This window comes from Echiichthys vipera (assembly GCF_963691815.1).
Source record: "Echiichthys vipera genome assembly, chromosome: 3".
NCBI lineage: Eukaryota > Metazoa > Chordata > Actinopteri > Perciformes > Trachinidae > Echiichthys > Echiichthys vipera.
The window spans coordinates 14,816,362-14,832,209 of NC_139828.1; the positions used below are offsets into that span (position 1 = coordinate 14,816,362).

The following is a 15,848-nucleotide window of genomic DNA, read 5'->3' on the forward strand; positions in this document are numbered from 1 at the left end:
TAGAATAATGTTGATGATAAACATTAGACAAGGTCGTAACTAAGGAAATATTAACACAGATTCAAGTCAAATTCAAGTGAAAGTCATGTCCCATCAAGTCCATCTGAATTGTCCCATGAATGGAAATGTACTGGCAACACAACCACAACAATCATGGCAGTAAGTAAAGATCTGAGGATAAGATCAAAAATGAAGTACAGAGTGCAAATACGTGCAAGTGGATAATGAGTCTGTGCTATCCGACGTTCCTGCCTGTTATAGGGAAGGTTTTCGTTGCTACCGTACTCTACAGGGGAATTGTGTGGTCTATACCTACTCTGTAAAGTGTCCTGAGATAACTTTTGTTATGATTTGGCACTATAAATAAAATTGAATTGAAAAGGAGGCAGAGGCTTTTAACGCACAAAAGTCAAGTTGAGTATTATTGACAGCCAGGGATACAAAAGCCACCTGCAGAACTGTTGTCATCCTAGTACGTTCTCCACAGCAGCGGCCTGATGGCAGGAGTTCAAACTCTTCGTATTGGGTTAGTCAGGTCTCCGATGGCCCTGGCCCTCCAAAGGATTCACATTCTGTAAATGCCTCAGAGTATTTTGCTGCTAAATTAAGAAGCTTGTTGAGCCTATTTTACTGGCCATGTCACATACCAAATAACAATAGAAGAGGGTTTTCCTGCTTTTATTAAATACCTTTAAACCAGAGTTAACAGAACAGCAGACAACTGAAAACAACAAAAAGTGAATTTTGCTCCAAACAAAGCTGCCCCTGTTTAAAATGGTACTCATATTAAAATCCAACAATAGAAAGTAGATTCCCACACACATGTATCCCCTCCACATGTATTTACTAGAAGTTAATAATATAACATTAGAATAATGTATTTAACATTTATATTCAAATCAAAATAGTAGCCAAATATTTGTAGCATTTCCCAGCTTGACTGTCCTCACCCTCTGTCATTTCTTCATCTGCGATGGGACTCCTCAGACCATAGCCATCTATTCAAATTGTCTATTCTTTTGAAACGTTGCAAAAAACAAGTGCACATTAGGTACACTTCCATTATCTGGTTTGAAGCAAATAAACTAGGCTACAGTGTAGTTTCATGGGGCCGATCCCGGCTGACATTGGGCACAAGGCGGGGTACACCTTGGCCAGGACGCCAGTCGATCGCAGGGAAAATAGACAACCATTCAAACTCACATTCACACCTACGGGCAATTTAGAGTCATCGATTAACCGAACACCAAAAAAAAACTAGAGCTGTTAGAATGTAAGAATTTGTATTCAATACTAATATCGGACTAAAACAAATGAACCTAAACATACTAAACATAAGGATTAAAGCAAGTAGTGAGTAGAAAATGAAATTATCTTCTTGGTTATATATATCACAATCTGCACAATGGAGTACATTCCCCATTCCTCTCTTTCCCAAGGCCTCTTCAAAGATCAGCTATATCCACCACAAGTATAACAAAACAAAAACTAGTGGGTACAACAAAACAACTGCAAGGATAAAACAATAAATCATTGCAAACATGCCACACCATAATACAAAGCAGACATATCCAGGATGACATTGGATACCCTCTGCATGACCACCAAACAGTCTGTGAACTTTCTAGAAGTCTCTTTTCTCCAGAACTGAATGGGTCTCTGGCTTTGGCTGTGTCACAGTGTTTATGATTACAACAGGCGGAAAAGTTTATTTTCCTGTATTCCTCTGTCTCCACAAGTTAAATGATTACTTCTGCATGTAGACATTCAAGAAGACTGATGCCTTCCGTCTGTAGTGAGTGCATGCGGTCACGGGGTAATACATCGTTTTAAAGTGGCTGCGCTGAGGTCGTTTTCTCTCACAATCACGACCGGAGCAAAAAAGTTTCTTTGTGGGGGCTCTTCCACTTGGTGACATCACAGTCCACTAAACGTCCAAATCTTCACTTTAATGACTCATTACTAAATTGGCAAACAGTGCTGAACATAAACACTAGCCTCGAGTGGAAGTCACTCGTAAAAATCTGTTGTAAAATAAATTACAACTTGGACATGTAGAGTTAGCTAATGCCAGTCTTCAGGGGTCTAAATAGACATTTATGAGTAAATCGCTTTACATAATCCTAAGTGTAACTATAAGAAATACTAACTGAGTGAAAAAAAACATAGTTTCTGGATTTAGAAGTCGTGGGCATAAAGTGAAAGCAGAGAGTAAAACACATCAGTGATAATCATATACTTTTGGATGGGAAAAAAACTTTCTGATCACAAACCATTTGATTCTACCAAACATGAAAGACTTCAACTGGCATCCTTCATTCAGGTGCAGTGATATTTAGTCACTAGGAGGGGATATGAGTCTTATTTACATAGAAGGAAAGTCATTTTTAACCACACAGAAGCCATAAAACCATGATTTGTTTGTATATCCTCCAAATTTGGGCAATGTTTATCAGGTTATCGTGTTTTTCTCTGTGTACTCATCGCAGCATTCATTTGTATCTTCACAAACACTTAAAAATACAAATGGTATTTTTAAACTGTGCTTTGAATAACCTTCACATTTCTGGGCAAAGTACAGAGCACAAACATCCTGCATGAGCGGTGCGTGATGGCTACCTCGCTGAACTGCTGCGGCTCGCACGCCAGTGGTGTTTTAGACAGAGAAGGTTAAGATTCTGATTCAGTATCTACATTTTGTTTGTTTATTCTACATATATACACTTTGAAACTGAAACGAAAGTGCTGTTATAAAAAAATATCCCACTGTCTCATTTTGTTGCATATCGCACGTGTCACAGCAAAAATAGGCGAAACCTTGGATCGCAAGCTGTTAACAACTCATAATGAATCATTATGTTGGATGTGTAAATAGGGAACTGCATGCTAATACATTCACCATATCAACTCTAAACATGTCAGTGTTGTGTTCACAGCTTGTTTACCCAAGTGGTCATTTTTTTGCAGTTTAGGTTGGCAAGTCAATTAATTGCTAATCAGAAATACTGATTTTGCATTACTGCACTGATCAGATGGGAGCTAACTCTTTTAGTAAAATGACTAATTTGTTTTGCTGTCAAGATTTTCAGTCCTGAGTAACTCCACGTATTAATCACTTCAGATAATCTTTAAATCTTGACTTAGGAGCCAGCAGGAGATGATGCAGAACTGACCTCACTTTAACTCTTTGCAGATGATAAAGTCCTGTATATGTATATATATGTATGTATATATATATATATATATATATATATATATATATATATATATATATATATATATATATATATATATATATATTTCTCTCTCGCTCTCTCTTTTTTCTTTTCTTTAAGCAGCATGGAAGATCAGCAAGAATAGAGACTCATTCATGCTGCTGATAGAAAACTTCAGAGCAGCAGTGACAGCCATGACCTCATTCTCTCATTACCTGAGCCACTCAGAAGGATCTCTTATCAGCTAAAGATGACATAAGTGCAATCCAAGCACAAAAGTGCCTTGGTGCACATTCATCCTCAACTTCACTTTCTGCTAATCCTGCCACAGTACTCTGATAAAAAGACAGGCCTGTCTGTGCCTCCTTGTGCCTGTTATTAGCTGCAATTCACAAAGATCTGAACCAGATGTGGAGACGCTGCGGGGTCAGTGTCGGCCAGGGGTCAGGTCAGCATAGGATCATGAAAACCACTCTCTCTTTTCTTCTAAATAAGTGTAATCGTACCTGTTTCCCTGCGGGGGAAAGCCTTTCGGGCAGAGGTGCTGAAATCTAACAACAAAGATAAGCAGGTCACAGAGCAGCAGGGGATTATAGTTGGAAATCCTGGCGTTATGCACTGCTAAAATGAATTATTCTTTGGCAGTCATAGGTGGGGGGGACAGTAAATTGGAAATAGTCCCTCTCTCTATGCCAGCTGTCAAACTTAACTTGGTGATGCATGGGGTGCATTCAGAGAGCTGTAAATGTTGTCTTTTCATGGTGTAAAACGAAGACATCTGAACTGGAACACTTCTAGATATAAGACAGAACGTGGCTGAAGTGCATCTCAGGCCCAACAATTGACTTTTTTATGTGAGACACACTCTGATATTCAACTATCTTAGATTCTCATACACACTAGAACACACACATACATACACACATATAAACAGTGCCACATAAGCACACATCTACTACAGAGTCACCATGGGATCATCACCCTGCAGGCTGCTGACAGCAGAGAGGGTCTGGATAAACAACCAACACTTCTAATTGAATTTTACAGGAAACAGCTGTGGGGTCAAAAAGGCAAACAAACTGAACTCAAAGGATAAATTATTCTCACTTCTGAGGAGTACCAGAGGATTTGGCACAGGATCCATGATTTACATTTTCAAACTATGTTGACAATCTTGTCTGTGTAAAATGGGTAAACCTAATTTACTTATCAGGGGGTACACACATTAATTAACATCTTAATTAAGTTAATGTATCAGACTTTTCCAATTTTCCGATCCAGGTTGACGTGACCCTGCTGTGGCTCTGAATAGGCTTCCTGCTGCTCGGACCACAGTGCAGCAGCCACATACCAAACAAAACCTTTTCTCATAGAGGGCAGAAATAACGAACTTCACTACAACACTGGGCCCCACAGATTAAATACTTAAACATTAAAACCTCACTGTGTACATTTAAGCTGTTGAAACCTTCCATATGTTAACCTGAAATGAAACTAACTTAGAAAACAACTTCATTTTCCAAATTTTCCACATTTCCAGATTTTACTTCCTGTACCCTCTACCCTATTTGTGGTTTCCACCCTCAAGCCCACGGCTCTCCACTTCCTAGAAATGATCTGCTGAGGACAGAAGCAACCTGAGACGTTAACACAATTTATAGCTCATGGTTGTGTGGAACAAGCTGTGAGGTGGATACAGGATACCTCAGAAAACCTGTGGAATATTTGACTCTTTGTGTGGACTGAAAGGCTTTAATATGCACCAACTGTTCTGTGTATTTAGTCAAACTCAGAATAGTTCCTCAACTGGCTTCATGTGAACAAACATTTTGGTAAAAAGAAAATTAACAACACCACTAGTCAGTGCACACTGGCTCTTTCTATCTCTAGGTTTACAGCGTATGACACACTCGTGGCTGTATAAATGTCAACAACAGAGATCAATGTATGTTCTTTCTCTTTAGCATAAGTATCCTTCTCTTCAATGCCACCATTGCTGGTTTACAGCAAACCGTCTGTCCGAAGCATCATACATCCTCAAAACTGTCCAAAGTTGACCGGAGTATTTTTCTCGTAAGGTTAGCAAAGAAAAACACATATCTACTCTTGTTTGTGTGTATTGTGTGGGTGTGAAATAAATATTTTCTACTTTTTAATGATGGAAAAGAAGGAGTGACATGATAAGATGACGGATAGAAGCCGTTTTTCTGCTCGCACCCCCCTGCAGCAGCCAACACATTGTTGAAGTCACTAGTGAAGCTGAACAGATGCCTGGCACACTCTGGTTTTTCCATCCCATCCCTGATTTCTCCACTCAGACACCCGGGAGTCTTTGGCCAGACTGATTATCACCAAACACACAGAATAACACACACAGACACAGACACACACACACAGACACAGACACAGACACAGACACAGACACACACACACACACACACACACACACACACACACACACACACACACACACACACACACACACACACACACACACACACACACACACACACACACACACACACACACACACACACACACACACACACACACACACACACACACACACACACACACACACACACACACACACACACACACACACACACACACACACACACACACACACACACACACACACACGGTTGGATCCTCCCTTTCGCGACAAGTGATATTCTGATTTTCCCTAATTGTTGAATATACGGCGGTCACACTTCAGACCCTGTGATAAATATTTCTCAATTAATCAAAGTTTGGAACTTTGATCAAAAACGTCCTGATTGCTGTCAGCTCTTGCACTGGCCGGTCCGCTGTTCTGTTCAGCCTCAGTCACACATTTACAGATGCCAGTCAGCTCGGAGCCAAGTCCAACTCCTTCCACAACCTGTTGCTGTTGAGTAATAGCTCAAAAACCCCTCCAGTGTTTTCAGCAGTGACCCATTAGCAGCCTCCTGCCTCCTCCTCTCCTGCAGCCGTTTAATTGTTAATCAGGGCGAGAACTATATTGGTGTGTTACGCCACAGCGTGCCCCCACATTCCTGTAGTGCGTTATCCACTCAAATCCAGTCATGCAGAAGGCCTTTGGCACAGCCAAGTGCCACAATGTCTGGCCGTCTGGGCAAAGCACAGTACTGCCCGGCACGCTAGGTTAGGGGAGCCAAGAGAGCAGCATGTTGGCACTGCAGGTGTGTGCAGAGGAGAAGGGGATTATTGACATTTATTAAAGACAGTATCCAGTGTTGTATCTCTTACCAATGCCCTTGCCATGCAACTACTGGAAACTGCTACTCAAAATGTTGAAGATTTCTTTTTAAGTATGGGACTGAAACACTAACTTGAAGATTTTAAAACTTGCTACAGTATACTGTATTATTGCTTCATTTCCCCCGATGCTGAGCAACTTTTTGCATCATAACCTCTAAATGGACCTTTGAGTCACAGTCTTCATTTCCTTCAGTCGAGCACATGTCTTTTTACACTTTCAATGTCTCTGTCATCTACTTCCTGTCCCGCTCCCAGTCACTTTGCAAATATGATAACCCCAAAACGACCCTGCCGGTACATCAAACACATAAATCTGACTTGGCGGCAAACAACCTACATGCCTCTGAGCAAATGGCAATGTTACTGCTTGCTTTAGCCAATCCAAAGACAGAGATTACTCACCCTCTGCCGAAAATCCTTTGATCCCATTATTATAAGCTGCAGATGACATTAACATCATCAGTGAGTCTAGTGCACAAACACTCCCCGCTATGAGCTCTATCCGTACAAAAACGCTTCATTTTCCAATCAAATGTTCACTACGTCCAACATTCCTCACTGAAGCTGGAAACAGACGTGACACACACACACACACACGCACACACGCACACACGCACACACGCACACGCACACACACGCAAGCACACACACGCACACGCACACACACGCACCTAAGGCCATCAAAGGGGGACCATGCTTGATCCCCAGACTGTGTGCTGTGTTGTAATCAAATCATCACGTTCACTGTGGAATCATGAATGGGTCAGACTTTGATGAGAAAATTCCAGAGGATGCTCACAACATCAGCAGGCTTCAGAGAGCGCCATGACCCACTGTCACCTTTTAACATCATGCTGGAGGACACGGGGAAGTTGTTGAGTCATGTGTCCCAAATTCCCAAGACTTCCCTATTAAGTCAGTGCAATTACAAGAAATGCCTTGTGTGTTAAATCATAGGCTACATCCACACTATTACATTTTCATTCTAAAAGGGCATTTCAAACAGCAAAATGATCTCCGTCAACACAAACATTTTAGCTCTGTATCAGAAAATTCTCGATGCACATATCACATGACCATTTGTGTACACTGGCCATGCGAGTACCTGTGTAAACAGAAGGCCTAATGTCTAATGTTACCCAGTTGAAAATCATGAATGTATAAGCTGAAATACAGAAAATACTTTGGAGGAAGAAAACCAATGGCGAAAAGTAAGGCCAGACATTTATTTACATGGACCAACAATGAGGCAGAACTGTTACTCACGCGTATAAGGTAGTAAAGGCGGCAGAAAACATAGATTGGGAGTAGCTGCAAAGAGTATCAGCTATCTTAGTTTATATAAAAGTGGGTAGTAACAGTGTTGTTCAATCTATTTGTTTCCCCAATTAATCATGTATCTATAAACGAAAAGAAAATAGTAAAAAAAAATGTCCATCCCAGGATCTCAAAGTGCAAGATGGTGTCTTTAAATGTTTTGTTTGAGTGTTTAAGTTTAATATGATATAAATCTCCATATTTGAGTCTAAAAACAGCATTTTTTGCAATTTTTAACAAGAACAATCTTTAACATTTGATTATCAAATCCGTTGCAGCTCTACACTGAGTAAAATATCCAATCGTAATCGTACTCCATGTTTAATACAGAAACATCTGTCAATCAATTGAAAATAGTTTAGATGCTTTCTGTATCACTTCGCCAAATTTACCCATATTTAGACATAGACATAATTGGGGTCTCCTCTAGAAATGTTCTTGTTCTCTGGCTCTCTTCACATATACCTAAGGCTCATCATTTATTTAGGACAAGAGTCATAGAAGGATATGATAGTTTAAACAGATTTCGTGTCCCCTTGGACCTAAAAAGTCTTAGAAAAGACCTGCAAAGTTAGAAAATGAAAAGAAAAAATGGGAGAAATGCAAATGATGTTAATATATCAAAATAGAAATAAAAGTTAGTGTCTGCAATTGATGCATTTTTTTAAACCCAAATTTGTTCCTGGATATTTCTTTTTCTGTTTTTTAATCTGCTTTTCACTAATTTTTTCATAATCAAAATCAACATTGCAGAACAGCAATAATGAGCAATTGTTTCACAATCACTTCTTAAAGCAGCAGCGCGGTGAGACTCGTCTGATTAAAGATATAGAAGCTGGCGATACGATCTCTTCTGGTCCCTGAGGGCAGTTCTGGGCCTTTGATCGCTCTGCAGTTGGGCAACTGTAGCGAGATCTGTGGCCGGAGCCAGGGATCACTGGAGGCCAGTGGCAGCTACAGAAGCCTCCCTTTAATACATGCAAAAGGTGGCGTGTCTCTCTTTTTTTAGAAAAGCAAACAGACCACAACAGGAAAATAAAATATTTGCCAGGCTAAATGACGGGCAAGCTGGGGACGTACGCAGCAGCCTGAGTGAGAACAGTTGGTGACTGTGGAGCCTCTTCTGACAGGCCCAATGGAAGCCTTGTGCCAGGGGCTGACAGGAGGAGGGTGTGTAATGCTGGAATGTGCAGGAATGTTATTTATTTTTACAAACACCACCAAGTACCCCCATAGTAACACACGTGAGGGCGCCTGCATACACACATGCACAGAAGATTCATATACTGATGCTCATGTACACACTGACTGGTCGGATGTGCTCTGCCTGGCCAATAGCAATGCTCCAACTCGGCCTCTCCTTACCTGTGGTGGTAGGATTTTCATCAGAGCTCTCAGCCTTGATGTGCTGCCATGTACTCGGTTCATTAAGACGTCAAGAGGCCAGGAGACAAAGAGGAGGCCGAAATAAAGATCTGTTAAAACATTCATGAGAGCTTCGGGTTCGGCTTTGTTGTGGGAGAAAAAAAAAACACAAATGTGCCGCTTCTTCTCCAAACAGATGTTAGAGAAATCATAATTCTTTTCATAAAAGATTAGTAATATTTTTACAGCTGGGCGAGGATCTGTGCGTTAGGTTGTGTCTGGGCTCATGTCTAGACATGAGCGTGCACTTTTATGAGAGGATCACATCAGCTCTTAGTTTTTCTCTGCTGAATCAGAAAAAAAAATGGAGAAACCATTTGCCCAGCAGACAGCAACAAGGCTGATTAACTTCCCACCACTTCTGAGCGGGGGAAGCTGTGTGTCATCACCCTGGCATTTGGAGCTGGTCTGCAGTCAGCGACAGTGGAAGTCGACTAGGTCTCAGGTTCATGTGAGGAGATGGTGCCAGCTTTCCAACTGAGCTCAAGCTGAGTTAAACTGTCACTCTCTTGCTCACATGAAGGTAAAAAAGACAAATAATACTCAATCTGAGTAAATTAATTGTACATGCTAACATAACATGTAGTCACCGCTGTATGATAGGCACACTTCTACTGAAACTACAAGTGTCCTGAAGTTAACTCTGACCGTGCCAGTAAAGGATGAAAGACAATTTCCCTGCAGGAAGCATTGTATCATTGTTGCATTCACACATCACACACACTCATTGTATGCCTGCAAGCTCAAGTTCCAATCTTATCAGCATAAAAGAAGGTTTGGAGACATGCAGGATGTTCCCGATCTTTCACACAAAACATGCCATCAAAAACCTGCAGTGATACTAATGAATAGATCAATTCATAACGAGGGAGGCGGTTCTACCTGTCTATATAAGGAGCTTTGAATAAAAATATCCATCAAATGGGAGTACAAATACAAAACAGATGGCAAAAACTCGACAGTCACATTCGACTGACTCGCTCCTAAGGGACAAATATAGCACAGAATCTGAATCAGCGAAAGCACTTTGTTCCCAGTTCTCCTGTTTTATCAGTCTCTACGATAGTTCCCACGCCTAGCACTTGTCCCAAAAAGATGGACCTCATGGGAAATGCTGCTCTGGAAATTTGTATGAATGTGCAGCGAACAACAAAGCTGTGCAGAGACTTAGGGATTGGGGCAGTTTAGGTGTGTGGCGATAATGCAAAATAGCACTGAATCTATTACCGGACTGCATTTTCAAGTAGATCTTGAGTTATCTGATTCAGCAGGCAAGTTGCTTGTTCTAAAATAACACTGCACACAGAGGAGCCATAAAAACCAAAGCGTGGTTGTAAACAACAGGACTGAAGCAAGTGCACAGACTTCTGTAGAGTCAACCTGTTGTGATCTACGGTACGTGTAACTAAATCTAACATCAGCTACATAGTAGTATTGAATTATGTGTGGTACATGGACGCAGACGCATGTTGTGCATGTTACATCACACTGTTGCATATTGCTGCTACCAGGACTGAAATCTTTAGGCCTACATAATATTGACTTTTAGAGAACTAAGATGTAAATCTTTAGCAAGTATCTTATTTAGGTTTCTACACAGAGTCCAGCACATATTATGGGCAGGTCACTATTCTAGGCAAGTATCGGCTTATTATCGCATAGGGCGTGTATTCATATATAGGGCCAGGCGATAATATATATCGTCAAACGATATAAAATGCCTATTGTATATAATTTTCTTTAAAGTTTCTATTACTATGTCAAAAAAAACAGCAGCCAAACTGTTTCATGGCAATATTTACGTCATTTTCAGGACGCTTTATATCCGGATCCTTTCACGTTGTTTATTTTGCTCTAAAGTTCTTAATAAAATGAGAAATTATTCAGTACTCTCCATTTGTCAAGTAATTTGCACAAGAGTATATCAAAATAGGCATTATCTTTGTGTTTATTTCATATAGGTATATGGGATATTGAGGCCATATAGCCCAGTCCTATGCATATGTCAGATATGTAGTACAGTCTGACCTGCATTTTAATGTTTATTCTACACTTGTTTTGCTTTATTCTATATGTAGCCAATATAGCCCATGCAGTAATTGAAAAAACTGGAAGCTTTACTTCTGCAGTAGAGACTTTTCAGGTCATTTTTTTGTAGCAAATACTAAGTCTCATGTATGTGTTTGCACATTGCACAGGAGTGAGATGTTGGCACATGTGTACATGACCAATTACAAAACCGAAGTGTGTAAAGTGGCAACGCCATTAAATCACCAGGAGCAACAGCTGTTCTCTACATGTGTGCCGTGTGCAGCTGACCTTTCCTCTCATCTCTCTGCATCAGGTTGCTGGGCAGCAGAAAGACTGCAGCAGGTACAGTGGAGCAGAGCAGAGCTAATTGATTCCTTGCTGAGACACGGTGCACATGCAGACCCCCATCCCTTCCCCCCTACCTTCTGATAAGCCAGTTGCAGATAGTTGTAGGGGATCCTCCTTTGGAAGTCCTGCACTACATCCTCGCTGACTTTATGCACGGACTGAGTGCCGAGTATCTCCTCGATGCATGTGTTCATACACTCCGCTCTCCGGAGTACCACGTCCGTGAAGCGCAGGTCCGAGAAGGTTTCATCAAAAGGATGCTGTTCCTGGCAACTCAACCGGCACCGGACTTTGGTGCTGCGGACTTCTCCGTAGCTGCTGAGCGCTCCCTCCATGTAGCGCACCACATTTGTATAGTCGCTGTTGTAAAACGCCTGCACCGCATTGTCATATAAAAGGTCGTAAGGCTCCAGGAAAGCTTTCGAGGATGACAACGCGACAGTGAGCAGGACTACTGAGAAGATAGCAGCCGGTGAAAAGTTTCCATCCATCCTCTGCTTCGGTTCAGACAGTGAGGAGCGACAGGCGGAGACACACCGAGCGGCTGGCAGTCACAACAACAAGAGGCTTTTGGAGTCCATTTAAAAAAAAGCTCACACAGACGGCACCGGACCAGGGCGGAAATAATGTTGCTTTAGTCGGGGACACACATTTCGTTATGACCCCTCTCTGGCTCCACTAACTCCTCCCCTCCAAGACATGAATGGCCACAGAGCAATCACAGCTTTCCTTACAGGCTGCCGGAGACTGGAGCAGCCGAGGGGGGACCACAAGGGTCCTTCAGGGAGTCCCCCCCCCCCCCGTGGGCTGTTAACACGGAACAATAGCCTAATACATTTTATTTCACGACGTTTCAAAACATGCTTTTCATTTATTTATTCATTTAAAAAGAAGTAAAGATGTTGTTTCACTGGCCACATGTTTAATCCCCAAAGGTCCCGCTGCAGATAAAGAGGGCTCCTTCTCTGGCTGATAAAATGAAAGATGCCTGAAAAAATGAAACTTTCCTCTGCTCAACAAACTGCAGCAAATACGAAAAAGAAAGATAGACATAGCAACATTATATTAAATATAAAAAACATGTCTATTTTAAACCGTTTTGTAAATGAAACTTTTGTTTAAGATGTTTAGTATAGCTCTATGTTCAAGTTACATGTGTTTCCCAAGAAAGTGGCTTTTTAAAAGTGCAATGTCATAATATTAATCTTATATCATACTACGTTTTTGGGATGGATTTGTAACATCTACCCATGTGGACTATAAAAATAGGCCCTCGTTAATAATGTGCACTCCCTGTCTAAAAAAACAATAAAAAATAAATAGGCTAAGTAGATACTTGCATCTTTGTCACCAAAACCTATTATGTTGAGATATACACGCACAAATACTTGCTGCCTTGTCTTCTGGAAGATTCTTAAGTCTAGAAAGTTTAAGACAGTCGGACACAATCCACTTAAAGGAGGCTGGCTCCCTCTGGAGGGCTATTTCTTTATAAGCAGTATAGCAGTATCGTTATTAGCAGTTTTAATAATAATAATAAATAAATAAATAACTGATCATTTCAGTCTATTTTATTTTTAACATGTCAAATAAATAAAAGGAGAAATATTTAAATGCACCATTTTAGAATAGGCGAAAAGAACACATTTGTACTGCATGAGAAAAACTTTATGTTTTTTTGCCCCAATCTTTCTGGGATTATCACATAGTGGCCATGACTATAAAGGGAAGACTTGTTGGTACCCAAATAACCCATTTTCATTCAAATGTCTTAAGGTCAGAGGTCAAAGGACCCCTTTAAATACGACCACAGTCCAAAACAAATAACAAAATTACAGGAATGTCTTTATTAAGGTAAGGTAATACAAATAAACTCAACAGACCAGCACCCGTCAAATCAACACACTAGTAGTATTTATTATAGGATTATTGTACTTCAGGTGTTCCTGTTAATATGTCCACTCATAAGACTACAGAATAAACTGCTGCTGTAATGAAGTTACTTCAAGAAAGACAGATCCACCCGTGAGTTTTTATTCAGTCTGTTGTCTTTTAGTCTTTAAGGTTTCATTATCGCCCAGATGTAATTTATTTTATGTGATTGGCAAAAATGATCTGAAAATAATATTGCAGGAATATGTAGATCTCTCACTTACACACGTTGTTTGACTTTGTTTTTGCATTTTTAAAACTCACTCTGTAATCTCCCTTTCATGTAAGTGATATCCTTATTTTTTTTGTAAGAGAATGTACTTTGGATGGAGACAGTGACGGAAAGATGAAGGTTATAACTCCAGCGAAGCGCAAAAACTATATAACGCAGTGTACTATTCACGAAGGTACATGTGTAGAATAGTAGACACAAGATGGCAAAATGTCAAAACTTTTACTTAAAGGATAAAAAGTAGAACAAATGTCTCTGTGCCTTCACTAAGAAGATGAATGCCACGATGGTAAATATCAGCATGTGTCAACTGGTACTTTGCATAGTTCCACTGCTACAAAACATCCATAATGCAGCTATTTTTTTCCTGTGTTACTTTCACTTGTTGTGTGAGAGCTCCGGAAGAGTCTAGTAGGCAACAGTGTGTCAGTCCCACGAGAGATCCCTACATTTGTTTCCATCCGCTCAGGACACAATAGTCTCCGGCTATTTGTTGTGTTCCAACTGAAGAATGAGGCTGTTTCTTGTTTAGTTTTACCCTTTCCAGGACGACTTACCTGCACATCAAATTCTTCTGTAATTAATATCTTTAGGCAAGGCAAGGCAAGGCAACTTTATTTGTATAGCACTTTTCATACACAAGGCAGACTCAAAGTGCTTCACAGCACAACATGTCATGAATTAAAATGCATTACAGAAAGACAAAGAGAGACAATAAAAAAAACAGTGCGGACGTTAAAAGTGCAAAAGGTTTAGCAGAAAGCTAAGGTGAACATAAAAGTGTTCGGTCTAGTTTTGAAAGTGGTCAGAGTGGGTGAAAGTCTCACATCTTCAGGAAGTTTATTCCAGCTTTTTGTTGCATAATGACTGAAAGACGCTTTCCCTTGATTTGAGTTTACTCTGCGAACCACTAGGTTGATTTAGGATCAAATCATTTTGTCAAACAATTGCCCCACAAACGCACTTTGTCTCAGTTTTATGGTATGAGATCGTAGCAAACTGTATGTTATGTGTTCAAAGATTGATGGGATTGTGTGTTCTTGGCTCTTCTTTTGGGGGGTCAGCTCTGAAAATACTGAAGGATGTTTTAAATCATTTATCTATTAATGCTTTGTTTGTGTTCAGACTTGGTGTATGTAACGGGTCATGTGTCTGTAGATTTCTCCTGCCTTTTGCATCCTTCCATGTTTGAGGAAACACGCCCTGTTTTCCTCAGACTTGCTCTCTGCTCTGCGTATACTAAATGTTTACCAGCAGCTGTAATAAGAGATGCCAGTAAATACAGCATTTAGTGGGTAAGACGGCAGCAGATATGAGAGGAAGGAAACTGTTTGAGTGTCAGGAAAGCTCTCATTACTGGCGCACTGTTGTCTTTTTTGAGAGCCACTGTGCCGCAACAGACAGCAACATCTTACTGGAATCTTTACAATTGAAACTTAACCAAGAAACACTTAATGTGCATTTAATGTATAATTTCATGATGCATTGAATCTTTGCTGAAATTGTTGCTGTTGAATGAACTCATCACACCAGCAATTACAGACTAATTCAGAAAAGTTAATGTTAGACTTCATTACATCGAAGGGGTTCACCACAGTCCTTAACGCGACCGGTGTGAAAGTAACAATGTACTACTCCTTTTAACTATAACTTTGAGGTATTTTACTTGAGAAAGACCAAATTTCTACATATACATTTTTTCATATATTGTACTTTTTACTTCACTTTATAGCACAGCTTTTGTTACTTTAGTTACTATGGCTATAGTTTAAGGGCATTTTAATAGATTAAGCTACCTGGCAGTAGTTAGAAATTAGCTCCACACTCCACCTTAAGTGCATGATGCATGAGGCATGATGTGTACGCAACATTAAAATGATGCGTACACATCATGCATCAGTATTTACAATCTATTAATATAATATACACATATCCTGAAATCAGCCATTCTGCATGAGTACTTTTAGTTGTAGTACTTTTAAGTAGGCTATATTTTGATGCTAATACGTCTGAGGTTTTATTTGAGTACATTTTTGAAAGAAGAACTTGGAACAGTTTATTTTTTACAGCGTGTCGTATTTTAC

The 15,848-nt window shown here is 40.3% G+C and overlaps 1 protein-coding gene across 1 annotated transcript in view; it reads right to left on the minus strand.

Annotated features, from left to right (window-relative positions):
* Positions 1-12,273, minus strand: part of p3h2 (prolyl 3-hydroxylase 2) — a 58,403-nt gene extending 46,130 nt beyond the window's left edge. The window contains exon 1 of the mRNA XM_083911212.1: positions 11,675-12,273. Within this exon, the coding sequence (XP_083767338.1) occupies positions 11,675-12,091 (417 nt within the window). The 5' untranslated portion in view covers positions 12,092-12,273. The remainder of the gene's footprint in view (positions 1-11,674) is intronic.
* Between the last annotated feature and the right edge of the window lie 3,575 nt (positions 12,274-15,848).